The sequence below is a fragment of the Acinonyx jubatus genome, chromosome F2 (genome assembly GCF_027475565.1).
Source record: "Acinonyx jubatus isolate Ajub_Pintada_27869175 chromosome F2, VMU_Ajub_asm_v1.0, whole genome shotgun sequence".
Taxonomy (NCBI): Eukaryota; Metazoa; Chordata; class Mammalia; order Carnivora; family Felidae; genus Acinonyx; species Acinonyx jubatus.
This window is the reverse complement of record NC_069394.1, coordinates 16,983,869-17,002,209: the sequence shown is the minus strand read 5'-3', so window position 1 is coordinate 17,002,209 and position 18,341 is coordinate 16,983,869. Positions and strand designations below refer to the sequence as shown.

At 39.3% G+C, this 18,341-nt stretch overlaps 1 protein-coding gene across 8 annotated transcripts in view; it reads left to right on the top strand.

The window, feature by feature from the left end:
- Positions 1-18,341, top strand: part of TBC1D31 (TBC1 domain family member 31) — a 95,104-nt gene that overhangs the window by 67,255 nt on the left and 9,508 nt on the right. For 4 of the 8 annotated variants that reach the window (XM_027063970.2, XM_053208609.1, XM_015075821.3 and 1 more), the window contains 7 exons: positions 328-507; positions 1,509-1,741; positions 2,427-2,579; positions 3,590-3,725; positions 8,678-8,770; positions 14,440-14,580; positions 16,187-16,381. In XM_027063970.2, coding sequence (XP_026919771.1) covers positions 328-507; positions 1,509-1,741; positions 2,427-2,579; positions 3,590-3,725; positions 8,678-8,770; positions 14,440-14,580; positions 16,187-16,381 — 1,131 coding nt within the window. The remainder of the gene's footprint in view (positions 1-327; positions 508-1,508; positions 1,742-2,426; positions 2,580-3,589; positions 3,726-8,677; positions 8,771-14,439; positions 14,581-16,186; positions 16,382-18,341) is intronic. The other 4 variants (XM_053208608.1, XM_053208613.1, XM_053208610.1 and 1 more) reach the window with 3 other exon arrangements.

Below are 18,341 nucleotides of genomic sequence, written 5' to 3'. Positions count from 1 at the left end.
GGTTTTTAGAATAACATGACTTATTTTGGAAGCTCACATTGGTTCTGGTATAAATATAGCAGTATTTTCTTGAAAGTATATAATAAAAAACCGGTCACCTTTTATATTTTGGAATAAAGAATGGAATAAAAAGTATTCCATTCTTTTTCTCCATTAAACTGCTCTCCTAAAAATCTACAAAGAAGGGTCCATAGTGAGGTAGTTCTTTTCATAATTGTTTTTGATATAACGATTTTAATAGCTATATCAAATGTAAGAGGGTATTAGCAGTGAATGACTTACGGCTTTTCTGTAGAAGACTGATCAATTTTTCCTTATTGATTGTAGCTGTATGCATGGCCTCTTCTTGAAACTGTTTTTTCAGAAGTACTAACAAGAGAGGAGTGGCTAAAATTATTTGATAATGTCTTTTCCAACCATCCTTCATTCCTCCTGATGACTGTCGTGGCCTACAACACATGTTCCAGGGCTCCTCTGCTCAACTGCAGTCTCAGAGATGATTTTGAGGTAAATATCCTTGTTCTCAAGTAGCAGTTCCCAACTTTCATGTATTTCAGTTGAAAACTCCATTCGCTTATTGAGTACCTGTTGCACATCCGGCGCCCGTGGAACGTGGTAAACAGTGGAGAGCAAGTTAGATCACATCCTTACCCTGACGTCGTTGGTAGGTAATTCAACAGACAGTTACAGCAGACTAACTGTCTTAAAATCATCCCTTTAGAAAACAAACTTGGTAACACTGGAATTTAGTGCTTGTTGCCTACGGAAAGGATGTTTAACAGTTGGGTCGTTGTTAATTCTGTGCGTGGTTTTATCAGCGATCCATCTGGTCCGTGACAATCTGCATGCTTATTACACACACATACAAAGTGGTAACTAGGAGAATTCTGAGACTTGGCCGGAAAGTTACTTGACAGCATTAGAGGAGGTTTTTAAAGGGGGAGGTTTTTTCGGTAGACGGGATGAATTGGGTTGGTTTGTTACTTATTTTATGGTTCCCGTCAAACTTTATTTTTACTTAATGTTCGCAGGATACGTCCATATATGTATGTTAGAGTTCGGACCTGCCAGCAGAACAAGTTAATGTGGAAACAGTTCAGATGTGTTTAATGAATCAAGCTAATTTATTTTCAGTTTTATTTATTTTGGATTTTGAAGGGAAAAGAATGCAAGCAGAAAAGTTTGTTCCATTGTTGGGTGAAGCATTCTTCTTCTGATACAAAGGAAGCCTTTGGTTTGAGTTCAGATTTTCAAAGTATTATTTCAAATGTTTGGCTTTGAAATTTTATTTGACTTTGAAAATATGAAATTGGATCTTCATTTTAAAACTTAGGTTAAGAAAAGCTTCAGCGAATTTGCCAAAAAAGAAAGAAAGGCAGTAGGAAGGGAGGAAGGAAGAAATCCTCCTAAAGATAAATTCACATTTACTTTTTAAACTCTTGTTTTAATTCTACCTCATAATGGCTTTGTTAGGTAAATCTCAACTTAAACACAAAATTTTCTTACAGTATTTTTTTCATCATCGGAATAACCTGGATATAAGTGTTGTGATTAGAGAAGTTTATCATCTCATGGATACCACTCCTACCGATATTCATCCGAACGGCAAGCTTGATGCTTTTGTGGCGTTGACGAAAGGGCAATATCCAGTATTTAACCAGTATCCAAAGTTTATCGTGGACTATCAGACACAGGAGCGAGAACGAATAAGGAATGATGAGTTGGACTTCTTAAGGGAGAGGTAATCATAGAACAGTTGTTCTTTGTGTGATAGAAGCAAAATCTGTTAAAAATACAGACAAGAAAATTTTTTGTAAGAAACACAGGTAAATTATTAAGTATTTGTGTAAAATCAGAGCTTGAAGGCTAGAAATATCTTTAAAGATATTTAATTCTTGCATATAGAAGTAAAATAATGACATTTTGATCTGGTATACATTTTGTGTTTTAGTTGTTCTTGGATTTTAAGTTACTCAGTTTTCTTTGTTTGCATTTTTCTGTGAGACTTGTGTAGGGCATCCTTTTCAATGCTTTTTTTTTTTTAAGTTTATTTATTTTGAGAGAGAGAGAGAGCGTAGCGTGTATGCATGCAAGAGAGAGTAGGGGAAGGGCAGGGAGAGAGGAAGAGAGAATCCCAAGCAGGCTCTGCTCTGTCAGCGTGGAGCCTGATGTGAGGCTCGAACTCATAAACTGTGAGATCATGACCTGAGCCGAAATCAAGAGTCAGACAATCAGCCAGTCGAGCCACCCAGGTGCCCCCTTTTCCATGTTTTCTACTACTTTAATGAGGTAAAATTTTATTTGTAAAAGTGAAAGGCAGTAATTCAAGGTCTCAAAGGGAAATAGTAATTTACCCTTTCATAACCACACATGCATATTGGGGTCTTGTTTGCATCTTGATATAATAATAATATTATCTATTTAAGGCAGATGGTTGAAGATATGCAAGCTGAAGTCGACCAGCAAAGAGTTGAAGATGAAGCTTGGTACCAAAAACAAGAACTACTTCGTAAAGCTGAGGAGACAAGGAGAGAAATGCTCTTACAGGAGGAGGAGAAGATGGTACAGCAGAGACAGAGGTGTGTTGATCATTTCGAAAAACTCTGGACATGTGAGTCAGTTGGATGATTTTTACTTTCTTTTTTCTATATACAACATTACCCAGCCATGGCATGCCCATTAAGCAAATATTTAAGTTAGTAAAAAGATATCTGCATATACCACATTGCAAAAAATTGGCATATAGTGAAATGTAATTCTAAAACTACATTGACTATAACTTTGCACTGATTATTCAGAAGTAATGCAAGATCTAATGTTCCTTGGAGGACATTATTAGAAACATCATTGTACTGTAGGCAGAAATGCTTTGTAATACAGCGCTGGATAAATCACCTTTAGGGGAGTATAATTTTGAAAATTATGTTTTAAACATATCTGTGTGACTTGAAAATTGGAACATAAAAGGATTATCTCATTATGCATTTCATGTGTTGGAGGCCAGAGGAAGATGTATTAAATGCTTATTCAAAAGTATATTCATAAAACAAAATGTTTAAATTAAGATTATGGGATGAGCATTAAGACTATGCCAAATTGTGGGGAAACTCACTTCTGTAACTGTTTACTTATTTTTACTTTTGATTGGGACTTCATGAAACCGATTTCACGTGTGGGTTAAAAAGAATGACTGAACTGAGCAGTAACCTGCTCCTAAAATTCTGAAAGAATAAGCATACATAATCTTTGGTAACACTGGAGCGTTTTTTGGCATTCTTCCTTCAGATAAAGGATATCGATTATATTGAGATGATCTGAGTAGACCTGTTAGGAACTTTTAAATATGAAAAGAATAACCAGTTGTGTTTGGACCGCTTGTCATTTTCACAAATGCAGACACCGGCGTCGTTCGTTCTGTGTGTGTGTGTGTGTGTGTGTGTGTTACTCCTGCAGCTGTGTGTGGTACAACAGCAGCTATGCTGGGGATGTGGGCCAAGCCTTTCATTGTTGCAAAACGTAGCATTTTTCCATTTAAATCCACATTGGGAAATGTTTTCATGCTTTCCTCTTGACGTATTTTGTGTTTAAGACTAGCTTCTGTGAAAAGAGAGCTGAGAGCGAAGGAAATGCACTTACAAGATGCTACAAGAAGGCGCTTTCTGAAGCTTCAGCAAGATCAGCGTGAAATGGAACTAAGAAGACTGAACGATGAAATCGAGAGAAAGGTTCATGATTCTTCTCTTAGTTCCCACACATGATCTCCATTCACTCTCACTCAAATGTCGTGACCACCTTCAAGTTAAAGGTTATTGCCAGGATCCACAATGAATACTAAATAGACCCTTTGATTTTATTTACTTTTTCCCTCAGCTTTTCCTGATCTCTTTCATTAATAGTTTTAAGTTTTCAGAAATGTCAAGAAAATTAGTCAATTTGACTGGTGTCCTTGATGACTATTTCTCTAAAAATAGAAGAATCAGTTAACCACTAACTGAAGTAGGGGAAGTACTCTTTTTTAATATAAAAATGTACACATGGCCAGTATAAGAAAATTTCCATTATTAAATTCATGGAGTCAAAAATAGACCTTTCCTACTTTCTCTCATTTTGTCCCCAGAAATAAAATGAGAAAACGGATATATATCTTTTTCTTTTAAAGATTTTTTTTAAATTTTTTTTTTGTTTTATTTTTTATATTTGAGAGAGAGAGACAGAAACAGAGAGCGAGAAGGAGAGGGGCAGAGGAGGACAGAGACAAAATCTGAAGCAGGCTCCAGGCTCTGAGCTGTCAGCACAGAATCTGATATGGGGCTCAAACTCCCGAGCAGTGAGATCATGACCTGAGCCGAAGTCAGACACCCAACCAACTGAGCCATCCAGGCGCCCCAAAATTTTATTTTTAAGTAATCGCTATACCCAACACGGAGCTCAGACTCACAAACCCTGAGACCAAGAGTCTCATACTCCACTGACTGAGCCAGCCAGGCACCCCTTATCTTTTCCCTTTTTTATGGTTGCATAGTATTCCATTGTGTGACCGTCATAATTTATTTAACTAATCCTTTGCTATTGGACATTGATATTGTTTGCAGTGCTTTGCTCTCCAAGATGGTGCTAGTTTGTATGTTCTCAGTACAAACCTTGAGTTGCAGACACAGTTTTGTTGAGTAAATTCCAAGGCATACCAAATTATCCTCCAAAAATGAACCCACCTATATTAAGTGTATATGTAAGAGTGCCTATACCCTAGTCAATTTGGAGTGCATCAGTCTTAACATTTGCCAATCTGCTGGGTGGAAATTATATATTCTAATTTGCCTCTTTTTTCTTGCTAGTGAGGTTAAATATCTCTCCAGTTACTTGTCTTCCATTTGTGGAAGAAATATAAATTGTATATCCATTATCATTTGCCCGCTTTTCTATCAAGTTTTCTCTTATCAATTTACATGGGCTGTTTGTGCCATTTGGGGCAGCACTATCCAGTAGAAATACAATGTGAGCCACATAGGCAATTTTGTTTTCTAATAGCCACATTAAAAAAGTAAGAAGAAACAGATGAAATTAATTTTAACAACACTTTATTTAACTCCAGATATTTGCAAATTATTTTAATGTGTAATTAGTATAAAGACATGGTTAATGAGCTGTTTTACTTTATCTTTGAGGGGTGCCTGGGTGGCTCAGTTGGTTAAGTGTCCAGCTTCAGTTCAGGTCATGACCACACAGTTCGTGGGTTCAAGCCCATGTTGGGTGGCTCTGTGCTGACAGCTCAGAGCCTGAAGGCTGCTTCCGATTCTGTGTCTCCTTCTCTCTCTGCCCCTCCCCTGCTCACTCTCTGTCTCTCTCTCGCAAAATAAACACTAAAAAAATTTTTTTAACTAAATCTTTGAAATCCAGTAGTCAGCTTATAGGACACCTCAATTTGGACTGGTCACATTTTAGCGCTCAACAGACATATGTAACTAATGGCTGCATACAGCTTAGAGTTAGGACAGTAACCCTTTTGTTCATTGCAAATGTTTTCCTCACGTCAGTGTTGCTTGTCTCTTAAGAGTGGCTATCATGTCTTTTTTTAATCATGCAAAATACTTTAATTTCTGAATAACTTTTTATTAATTTTTATGATTTCTAGGTTTCATGTCCTATTTATTTATTTACTTACTTGTTTTTGTTTTTTTAAGTAGGCTCCATGCCCAGTGTGGGGCTTGAACTCATGACCCTGGGATCAAGAGTTGGATGCTCTACTGACTAAGTCAGCCAGGCACCCCCTGTGTCCTATTTAGAAAGGCCTTGCCATTCTAAGATTACATTACCATTTATTCGTATTTTTTCAAATTTTACATTTTTTGTTTTTTGGGTTTTTTTAAATGTTTATTCATTTTGAGAGAGAGAGGCAGAGCGTGAGCCAGGTGGGGGGCGGGGCAGAGAGAGAGGGAGACAGAGAATCTGAAGCAGGCTTCAGGCTCCGAGCTGTCAGCACAGAGCCCAACACGGGCCTCGAACCCATGAACTGCGAGATCATGACCTGAGCTGAAGTCAGACGCTTAACCGACTGATCCACCCAGGCACCCCTCTGTGGGGGTTTGTTTGTTGGTTTTGATCTTTGATGTGTCACAAAGGTCAGCAAATTATAAAGCACCAACTAATCTGGCCTGCTACCTATTTTGTGAGGACCCTGAGTAAGAATGGTTTTAACTTTTTAAATGGTTAAAAGAACTCAAGTAAATGATAATTTCTTGACATGAAAATTATATGACATCTTAAAAACAATGAAATTGATACTTCAGTATCCCCAAATACGGTTTTCTTGGCACACAGTCACACCCACTCTTTGATTAGCAGAGTCACTTGCCAGCGGATGGTTACTAAATGTTCTATCCCCGCACGCACTTTATCCCCTCCAACACCACACTGAATGGCGCTTTATAACGTTTTTCTGACTAGCGGACCTAATTCCCACTATTAGTCTGCCTTTTCATAGTTTTCTTCCATATTCTCAAATGTGTATCATTTCAAATAGACTTTGAGAATTTTACCACTCTTTCTTTCTGAATCCTTACCTCCCCTGATCCTAATAGCATTTTTATTAGGATTGCGTTGAATGTATAGACTGATTTAGGAGTTTTAAACCTAATTTTAGTAAAATACTAAATATTTTCCAATCTTTGAAAGTATTTTTTAATTTATTTTTGAGAGAGAGAGAGAGCATGAGCGGGGGTGGCAGAGAGAGAGAGAGAGAGAGAGAGAGAGAGAGAGAGAGAAAGAATCCCAAGCAGCCTCCATGCTGTCAGCACAGAGTGCAACGCGGGGCTAAGTCTCATGAACCAGGAGATCATTACCTGAGCCAAAATCAAGAATCGGGCGCTTAACCAACTGAGCCACTCACATGCCTCTGAAAATATTTGGATTCATATATTAGAAATCTGTCATCTCTTTTTTTATAGCATCAGATAGTAGTTTTTGTTTTGTTTAAAGCCAATTAATTTTAAATTGGTTTTTGAAAGCTATCATTCCTTTTATCTCATCTAGCCAATGAGGTTGATAATACATTATTCTAGAAGTGTCTGTGTTCTCCAAAAGTAATACAGGCTTAGAACTCTGCCCTCTTTATTCCAAACTCTTTGAGATGGTGAAGGCAATTTTTTGTCAAAGAATCCTGGAAAGTTCTTTCAGGTTGCATGATCTGGCCTCTGCCCACCCTTCCAGGCTTCTGTCCCTCATCTCCTTATTCCGATAGCAAGCTCTGACCCTGCTAACCTGCCAGAGCTTTCCTACTCAGAGTTCAGGCACCAGCAGGAAGACTGGGTCCAGCGCGACACGTACGAGTGACTGCACGTTCGTTAGCAGTAAGCAGAGTGGATGTGCGTTTGCTCTGGCACAGAGCTAGGTGTGTGTCCAAAAATTCATAAACAGAAGAGCTTTTCTAATTGAAAGTCCTAAAAGGCATTATTAACTGTGCCAAACCTCTCCTCCACCTATTGGCATTTTTACTACTCTTGTTTCATAAACTCAAGCATCCCCACCTTTGAGCCAGCTGTTTTCTCAGGAACCTCCTTAAGTTGAACTGCTTGCCAGTCAGTGGTTTATTTGCTTCTCAGGTGTATATCCTTCTTGTACACCCCACCATATTTTCATTTTTACCCTTTGTTTCTCCGATGAGAGGTATTTGATGGTGTGTCTTTTATCTTTCCAATGTCTAAAACTCAGGGATACAACTAGTGATGCGGTCATTAAATGTTTACTGAATAAATGAATGGGCTGAGATGACTGATGGGTAGTTTGTTTGGTTTTCTTTCTGAAACACGTATCATGCCTAAGAAATGGGGACTTTGGGAAGCCAAGTATTGTATTAAGAGAGCTCCTCAGTTTCTCTGTCTACCTCAAGAAGGCCTTATTCAAACCCTCTAGTGTAGAGGAGTGAAAAGCTTCCAAGTAATCAGAATTTGGGGAAAGGTAAACTTAAAATTAACTAAGTCCAAGGGGCACCTGGGTGGCTCAGTCAGTGAAGCATCAGACTTCAGCTCAGGTCATTATCTCATGGTTCGTGGGTTCAAGCTCCACGTCGGGCTCGGTGCTGGCAGCTCAGAGCCTGGACAGCTGTTTTGGATTCTGTGTCTCTGTCTCTGCCCCTCTCCTGCTCACACTGTATCTCTCTCTCTCTCTCTCTCTCTCTCTCTCTCTCTCTCAAAAATAAACAAACATGAAAAAAAAATTAACTAAGTCCAAGCAGGGCACATTTAAACTTGGAGTTCCAAAGTGAATTTACAAAAGTATAGACATTTAATCAAAAAGAACATTAAATAATATTATATTTAATAAGATTAAACATTCTATATTTTTAGCCACCGCAAATTTATATTGCTCAAGTTTTTCTAACACATAATATTGGCTGATATAATATGGTAAGAGCTCCCATCTGTTCTCCCAGTCTGGGTAGATGAGCATATGGTAATTGTACTTTGCTTTTTAGAAAATTAAGCTTAACTTTAACTCAAACGTTATTCCTAGACTCTACAGTGAGTGTTAATATACTGTCAATTACTCTGGTATCAAAAGCCCAGTACTTCTTATTGTAAATACGTTCAGTGGGTTGTTTGGATTTCAAGATTACCAGATCTGTTAAGCAGAAATTATCTTGTAAATTCCTTTTGGTGTTCAGTTTGTTGTTTGGCCATAGGTACATATGAGAGATCAAGAAATTGCTACTACAGCAAAAGACCTAGAAATGAGACATCTGGAACTGGAATCACAGAAAAGACTTTATGAGAAGGTATAAATCATCTGTTTTCACCATAAAAGCAGCAGGGTTTATACTCTTTTTAGATTGTATTTATTCATGATTTTTTAATGTTTGTTTATTGTTTTTTTTTTTAAGCAGAATATAACGTCACCCAGAATTGTTAAGATGGCCAGAATGTCTGTAGCCAGAATGTCTGAATGTACAGTTTGTTGTAATTCTTTAATTCACCTTTCTCTTAGCAACTTAGTCTAGTGTCTGAAGCACCAGATGTAAGCCCCAGATTTTGCCTCAGGATTTTCTATCGGTGTACTGAGTTTCCCTCTATCTGTATAATAGTGACTACAGAATTATCCTGGTGCTTCACAAGGGTTTTACGAGGTAAATCAGACAAGAGCTGTACAGTACTTTAAATTTGAATCTTCTGGAATCAAATTGTCAAGTGTCTACTTAGAGTATATAATTTAGTTTCCACGACACTGGAAAAAGGAATTTTGTTAATATAAATATTTATCATTTGGGAAAAGCATTTTGTTATTCATTTATTTAATGTTGAAACCATAAGTTTTCACTTCCCTCAGCCTCTTAAAGTGAGACTTTGAGTTTGAAATTAGTGATAACTGCAAATATGTAACAGGTAAATTGACTGTTATTCACATTAAATAAGATTTAAAACATATGGCATCCATTCATATGTGCAACACTTTTAATTACCACACTGAACTACTTCTAGAACTAAGCCTGGGATTCACACTTTGGCTGAGTCTCCTATGATTTTGAATTCATTTGGACCAAACCGAAATTTACTTTTTACTGTCTTTCCTTTGGGGGAAGTGGTGATGACACCACGGGGGCATGATTTCTGAATTAACAGAAAATTTGCAAGTAAAATACTAAGAATTTCCAAGTCTGTTTCTCTCATTCTCAAATATTAACATTTTGCTAAATTGGTATTATCCTTCTCTTTCTCTCTGTGTACTAATACACAACGTAGATACATTTTTTTTTTCTAAACTTTTTAAGAGAAAGTTGCAAACATGATGCCCTTTCACCCTTAAATACTTCAGCGTATTATTTCCTAAAACCAAGGAATCCTTAATACATGACCACGGAACACTTATCAAAATCGGGAAATGAACATATCATTATCTGTTGTATAAGCCTTATTCAGACTTTATCAATCATCCTAAAAATGTCCTTTAGAGCAGGGGCACCTGGTTGCTCAGTCAGTTGAGTGTCCCGACTTCAGCTCAGGTCATGACCTCGTGGTTCATGAATTCGAGCCCCACGTCGGGTTCTGTGCAGACAGCTCAGAGCCCGGAGGCCGCTTCAGATTCTGTGTCTCCCTCTGTCTCTGCCCCTCCCCCACTCATGCTCTGTCACTCAAAAATAACCATTAAAAAAAAATGTCCTTTAGAGCAAAAGAAAATCTAAGATAATCCATTTTTTCAGTTGTCCTGTCTCATTAGTCTCCTACGGCACCATTCCTGAGTTCTTCTTTACTTCTTTATATTTTATAGCAATGATGTTTTTGAAGCATTTGACCAGATATTTTATAGAATGTCCCTCAATTATTGTTTGTTGCTTCCTCATCCAAGGTTCAACTTACACACTTTTGGCAGGAATGCCTCAGAAATGATGCTGAGTTTCTTTCCCCACATCAACGTATCCATACCATTTCTGCCCTCTTTTGAAGGAAGTATTTATTAAGCAAACTATTAATAGAGTTAGAAAATACTGAACCTACTCATCAAAACTATATCTTGAATTTTATCTGGTCCGTTAGATTCAGACATTCAGATTAGCTGTGTGTATTTCTAAACCAATTATATCCTAGAAAACAGACAATATTGTGTTGCCCTCTGGTGGAAATGCATGCTCAATATTCCATATATATCTACTTCGAATAAAAAATTTTTTAACAGAAGAATAAAAGCACAAATGAATACTGACCTCTGATCCAGATTCCGTCCCCTTCATCTCTTAGGACCTTATTACATCAAATCCATTTTCTGCCTCTGTCGTGGTCTCTTTCTCATGCATATGTACCTTCTCCTTGGCATAGGCCCACCCTTGTCGACATTGCTGTGATGATGAAATGAGTTATATCTAGATGTCAGCGATAGGAGTCTCCAAGACTACCTCAGGTTCAGTGATTTGCTAGAGGGACTCACAGAACTTGGAAAAGTTGTTACACTCGTAATCACGGTTTATTACAGTGGAAGGATACAGATGAAACTCAGTAAAGGTAGGAGACGCCTGGCTGGCTCAGTTGATGGAGCATGCAACTCTTGATCTCAGGGTCATCGTGAGTTTGAGCCCCACATTGGGTGTCGAGATTACTTAAAAAAAAAAAAAAAAAAACCTCAGCAAAAGTAAAAGGCACACAGTGTAGAGTCCGGGAGAGACCAGGCACACGCTTCCAGTCATCCTCTGCCAGTGGAGTCATACAGACAGCGCTTAATTTTGCCAGCAAAGATGTATGACAACACATGTAGAGTACTGCCAACAGGGAAGCTCACTCGAGTCTTGATATCCAGGGTTTTACTGGGAGTCAGTCACATAGGCATGGAGCGTCATGTGGCTGAACCTGGATACTTACTCTGCAGAGCTCAGGCTGATCTAGTGTGGCCCAAGGCTCCTGCCACGCACCATTATTAGCATAAACTGTCTGGGGGAGCCCAAGGCCCCAGGTATACAGACACACTCTTCAGGCACCATATTCCAGGGGTTTAGAGCTGGTCAAGGGTTAATCTTTGCTTCGGAGTGTGTAGAATTTGAATAGCTCAGGCTTCTGAGTCACCCTTTACTGCTCAGTGTCTGATATTGGCACATGCCGGGTAGGTATTAGTTTCCCCTCATTCCCCCTGGCCTACAATGCTCATTTTACAAAATGAATTGACAGCTTTCTTCCCCTACCTGCTTCTTTAAACCACCGCCCTGTCATCTTTTCTCTTTGCTGTTGGTAGATTCCCGTTGTTTTCCTCCTAATCCCTAGTCTCTACACATACATTGTTTTGCTTCTTTATGGAGTATCTAAGATTCTATATTCTGCTTTTCATTTTTACTTGCTAAAATCCTTTTTCTAAATGACTGCATATCTTCATATTGTCATTTGTCATAGTGATGAACCATAACTTTGAATAAGTTTTAAATAACTTTAAATAAGCTAAATAAAAAAATAACTTTTTTTTCTGTTGTTGGATGTTTAAGTGGTTTACAATTTTGGCAATAAACTTCTTCATACATATATCTTCTCTGCATATAATTGGAAAACATTTTTATTTTTATTTATTTATTTTTAATTTTTTTAACGTTTATTTTTGAGACAGAGAGATACAAAAGATGAATGGGGGGGGGGGGGTCAGAGCGAGAGGGAGACACAGAATCCGAAGCAGGCTCCAGGGTCTGAGCTATCAGCACAGAGCCTGACGCAGGGCTCGAACTCACAGACTGTGAGATCATGACCTGAGCCGAAGTCAAATGCTTAACCAACTGAGCCACCCAGGTGTCCCACATTTTTATTTTTAATTATGAAGGTAATTGTGTTGCCAGTGGATAATTAGAAAAACAGGAATAAATTCCTGAATTAGGAAATAACTGCTAATATCATCAGTAAGGATAAGTGAGATTATTTGGTACATACAGTTGCTATTACACGTCTTTTTAACTTAAATCTTCATGAATTCTGTTTGCCGTCCTTCCCAACACTACTTGTTAGCACTCCCTCCCCAGCCCCCTGACCCTGGAAGGCACTTATTTACTTTCTGTCTCTATAGATTTGCCTGTTGTGACATTTCATACAAGTGAAACCATACAATGTATAGTCTTTTGTGACTGGCTTCTTTCACACAAAAGTTTTCAAGGTTTGTTCACGTTGTGGTGTGAGTTAGTACTCCATTCCTTTTTATGGCTGAATAATATTCTGTTGTATGATAAATGTTTATCCATTTGTCAGTTGGTGGATATTTGGGTTTCTACTTTGGGCTGTGATGAGTAGTGCTGCTCTGAAAATTCATGTACAGCTTTTTGTTTGAACATGTATTTTCAGTTCCCTTAGATCTATACCCAGGAGTGTAGAGTTCTCCCTTCTCTACATTCTTGTGAACAGTTGTTACCATCCGTCCTTTTGATTCTAGCCTCACCAGTGGGTATGAAGTGGTGTCTTGCAGTTTGGATTTTCATTTTTCCAAGGACTGGTGATTCTGGGCATCTTTTCATGTGTATATTGGCCATTTTTATATCTTCTCTGGAGAACGTGTGGCTAATGTCTATTCAGAGTCCGCACAGCCATGCTTTTGGTTTTTAGTATCTCCTGTCATTTTTTATTGAAAACTAGATATTTTAGGGGTGCCTGGGTGGCTCGGTCTGTTGAGCGCCCAACTTCAGCTCAGGTCATGATCTCACAGCTTGTGGGTTCAAGCCCCACATTGGGCTCTGTGCTGACAGCTCAGAGCCTGGAGCCTGCTTCTGATTCTGTGCCTCCCTCTCTCTCTCTGCCCCTCCCCTGCTCGTGCTCTGTCTCTCTCTCTCAAAAATAAACAAACATTAAAAAAAGAAAGAAAATTAGATATTTTAAATCATGTGATATGACAGTTCTGAAAATCAGATTCTCCTCCCTCCTCAGCATTTCTTGTGTCTTAGTGACTTCACTGAGTTGATTTGGTAAAGTTGAATTTACAGAGAACTAAATTAAAGTCTTCACTTGGTTTTAGCGACTGGACAGAGATTTCCTTAAGTGGCCTTGCACCAGTAAAGCCTCTAGGTCTTTGCCCAGAGGCTCTGTGTGCATCGTGTTGGGGCCTGCCTTCAACGCTTTGCTTCGCAGCTTACAACTCCAGAGTTCCCTTCCTGACTATGCAGAACCCCCATTCACCAGACTTAAGAGCCCTGCGCTTCCTCAGATCTGAGCATTCACATAGCCCTGCGCCTGTGTACAGCCTTCCACGTGCACATGGACTTTTAGGTCTCCGGGAATCTATCAGCTTTTCAAAGTGCCCTGCAGACGTCTAATTCTTCAATGTTTTCTGTGAATACTTTTTGGTTAGCTTGTGGTTTGCACTGCGATAGGCTCTCTCCAGCATCCAAGATATTCACCAGGGTCCTCTCATGTATTTCAGCAAATGTCCCCAGGGAAAAGGCGGTTCAAGGTAGTGAGTTCTGAGTCATGGCAAATAAAGACAGCTTTGGGAGTACGTTCTTCCAGAACCACCGTATCGGTCAATGGGGACCGTTACTGGACAGTGGGAGTTTGCAGGAGTCCCACCTCCATTCTGCCCCCTCCTTTGGCTGCCAGGTTGCTGGTCTTAAAGGCTAATGCAGAGCTTAAGGGTAGGGTGGGACTAGGGATGAGGCAAGTTAAAAATGCCCTAATGCTTTCTGTTCTTACCAAGATGGAGCCATTTTTATGAGTAAATGATCCTCAAATTGCTTCAAGCCTTTGGTTAATTTCCAGAGTTCTGAAAGAGTTGGTTTTGCAAGTGTTCTCAGTGCTTTTTTGGATGAGAGTATTTTCAGAGGTCCCTACTTTTATTTTCACTGATGTCACTGCTATTTGCTTTCTACTTTGAAAATTAGATGACCACAATTCTTATTTGTGTGCTAGTATTCGGGGGAGGGGGGGGGAGTCATTTTGTGTTCTAGCATTACTATATAGATTTGTGTTTTCTCTCTTTTTTTTTTTACAAAATTTTTTTTAACAGAATCTTATTAGAAATCAGGAAGCTGTTGCAAAAGAAATGAGAGAAGATGCAGATACCTATAGACGAAAAGTGGATCTTGAAGAACACATGTTCCATAAACTGATAGAAGCAGGTCAAACTCAGAACCAAAAAACTCAGAAGGTAAAAATATGGTAAACTTAGTGCACATAGAGAGGGGGAAGTTTCCATCTGTCATCCTTTTCTGTGTTTATTTTTCCCTGCCCTGCCTCCCCCATCTGTCATCCTCTCAAAGGAGAAAATTCAAAATTGAACTCTGCAAAGGAGTTAATTCATTTCTTTGCTTCAGTTATCACAGCTCTTAGAATCTCACATTATTTTATTTATAGGCTACTTACTTCACTGCCAGACATATACAAGTATCTTTTATATTTTGAGAATTTTAAGATCTAGAAGATACAAGGGAAATAATAACTTCATAAATACTAACCTACTGTGTTATGTCTCAGAAATTATCCCTGAGCAGATTAGTTGCAAAACATCAGGTCTTTGCCTGGTATATAAGCCAGGGTTTCCAAAGTATATTCTGTAGAATATTCATAACTATTATTCAGTAAAACAGGTGGCAACTAAGTATTGGAAGTGCTGTTTAAAGTTAGGATTTTTCAGGGCACCTGGGTGGCTCGGTCAGTTTAGCATCTGACTCTTGATTTTCTCAGGTCATGATCTCACGGTTCGTGGGAGTAAGTCCCACATTGGGCTCCATCCGTGTTGACAGTGCTGAGCCTGCTTGGGATTCTCTCTCTCCCTCTTTGTTTCTCCCTTGCTCTTTCTCTCTCTCTCTTTCTCTCTCTCTCTCTCTCTCTCTCTCTCTGAATAAATAAACTTTAAAAAAAGAAGTTAGGATTTTTCATGCCAAATTTGAGGATATGGTACATTGTGAGGCTTTAAGAAAATTTTCCAAACTTATTTTGTACAATTTCTGTGGAGTACCCTTTCAGAAATGCTGGCTCAAGTGAATTGAAATAGAATTTGAGAACTTCAAGAAAGAACTTTCTGTATCATCCAGTCAACAAAATGCTGAGTAGGTCTGTGGCCAGGCCTGGCCCTGGTCCAAAAGCCAGCAACAATATAAGACTTCCCTGTCTTCTGTTCAACAACCATCCCTTAGCGGATCCCATCAGCATAGCCCACCATTGATTTTTCCGTATAGGCTTTTGTTCAGTCTGTAAGAATGGGCTCTTCTGACTCCTTTTCACGGGTTGAAATATGGAAATTGTTTAATCCTACCCATTCCTGAGCCTAGAAATTCTCAGTCTTGGCTATGTATTAGAATCACCTTTGTAAAAGTTCCAACATCTCACCACCCCAGAAGCTGATGTAATTGGTTTGTGCTGGGTCCTGGACACCGGTGTGTTTTAAATACCATTAGGTTGGGGCGCCTGGGTTGGGTGGCTCAGTCGGTTAAGTGACCGACTTCAGCGGAGGTCATGATCTCACGGTTCGTGGGTTCGAGCCCCACATCGGGCTCTGTACTGAACGCTTGCTCGGAGCCTGGAGCCTGCTTCAGATTCTGTGTCTCCTTCTTTCTCTGCCCCTCCCCTGCTTGTACTCTGTCTCACTCTGTCTCTCAAAAATAAATAAATGTAAAAAAAAAATAAAATAAAAAGTGAAAGTAAACACCGTTAGGTTACAAACAGCTACCCTAGAAACTTGGTTACATTGAACAGATATACCATATTTTATATATAGTCTGACCTTGTTTCTGAAATTTACAAATATTTCTTAGTTAATTGAAGAAAATTTGGCAGAAGCTGAACAAGCATGTCTAAATGCCGACTGGCGAATTCAAGCTTTACATAAACAAAGATGTGATGATCTACAGCGGAACGCATGTTACCAGGAAGTGGCCAAACTCCTTCTGGAAAACAGAAGGAAAGAAACAGAAGTATTGAATGCAATGGTGGGGGAGGGAGCTAAAAAGGTAAGAATGGGGTTACAGATTTTTTTGTTATTCATAGTATAAATTTTGAAATATAATCAAACAACAGAAGCATCAAACCAGATAATTCCTCTTGGAAAAGCGAATCTAATTTTAGTAGGTATATGCAGAGAAGGAATCTAATACGATACCTAAAAATGACTAGGCATCTTTCTCAATGACATTAGTGCCTCTCAAGTTCTCAGCTTCCTGGATTGGGTTTGTTCTGGCTGATTGGATAATATTACTATTTAATTTTACCTAATTTTTGATTCTTACAATGTAGACAGCTTTAAACGGTTAGGAATTATATGTAGCTACTACTAACAAAACCTGAAATAATAGTGACAATGAGCAAGATGTAAGTGTTTTTCTTTTTCATGTGAAAGAAGTCCGGGGGTAGGAAACCCAGGGCTGGTTTCCTGGCTCCAAGGTCATTAGGGAAAGTGCCTCCTTCAGTCTTTCTGCGCTACTTCTTGGTGCATGGCTTTCGTTCTTGAGGACAGCTTACCACCCAAGATGACTGCTGGTTTTCCAGCCATCACATATACATTCCAGACAGCAGGAAGAAGGTAGGGCAGAAGTAGAAAAGGGCCCACTCCCGGCTGAGACAACTCTGTAACTCCTTTCTAGAAGTCCCACATCACATTCTAGCCACATTTGTCTGCAGAGGATGTTGGGAAATGCAGCAGTTTTAGCAGGGAGCATTATCATCCGAAATAAAATTAGAATTCTATTCCTCAAGAAGAGTCAGAGAATGGATTTCAAGGAGGCAACGAAGAGCATGTCACACAGACGAATCCTTTGGTGGATCCCACCAGCAGCTCTGGCACCCGTGCTCTGTCGATATTATCGCAGACAGAGCGGACTTCCCCGAGGACACTGTGGAGCTAGGGAGAGGTCAGGAACCAGAGAGCTGGCTGTAGTTCACTCCTCTTCATGCTGCTCTGTCGTGATGTCTATTCTGAAAGCTTTTCATAATGTATTTCCTTCAAGTGACTGTTCCTATTCATTTTCCTCCTACCCCATATAACGTGGCCCTGTGTGAGGACACTTTCGGTCAAGGACAGGGAGGGGCGGGAATGATGCCCACTGAGGCTGTTCTCAGGAACGTTATGGTGGGAGCCCACGTCTTCGAGGATTGCTGACCTTAGCGCTGGACTGCACACTGTTAGGTGCTGCTGTCGTTTGGGTGAAACAGAGTGTTTGAGGGTAGACTCGGGATCACTGTAAGGGCTTTCCTCCTTTGTATCTGGTGTGCTGGCTTCTAAAGCTAGCCTGATTACTGAGAGGCCTCGGGAAATCACTAAAACTCGGCCTCCTTATCAGTAATGGGAAAGGCCTGGATTTCTTGGCCCCTAATGATTCCTTAAAATTGTGCCATTTCACACATATTTAATGCGTTAGCATTTCTATAACAAAAATTATACTATATGTTAACTAACTGGGTTTAAATTTAAAAAACTATATGTTTGCAGATAAATGCTACAGCATAGAACATTGATAAACTTTAGGAGTTGTAGAATATCTTAAACGTGGTATTTTTAGTTACCCTTGAGCTAATCTTAAGATAATTGTTTTCTCACTGTAGGAAGAAGAAAGTAGGGGTTAATAGAAATTCCTTGACTTCCACGGCAGAGCTGGGCAAAGAATTCATTCTCTGAACTTTGCAGATCTTACTATTAAGCGATAGCATGCAAATTAAATAAGAAAATTATCATTAATTCTAAAAACTACATCCTGCAAGGTTTGCCATGTGAAATGTGTTGAAATGACTTGTTATTGCAAAGACAGTGGGCACCTGTGTGTGTGCTCTGTGGCACTTGGAGGTACTGAGTGGTACATCACACGTGCCTGCACCTTGAAGTTTCCTCAGCAGCCTTGGGCCAAGACTGGCACCCAAATTACCCTAAAACCAAACAGATCCCACGCACCATGGGAATCCCGAAGGAAGTGGAGTAGA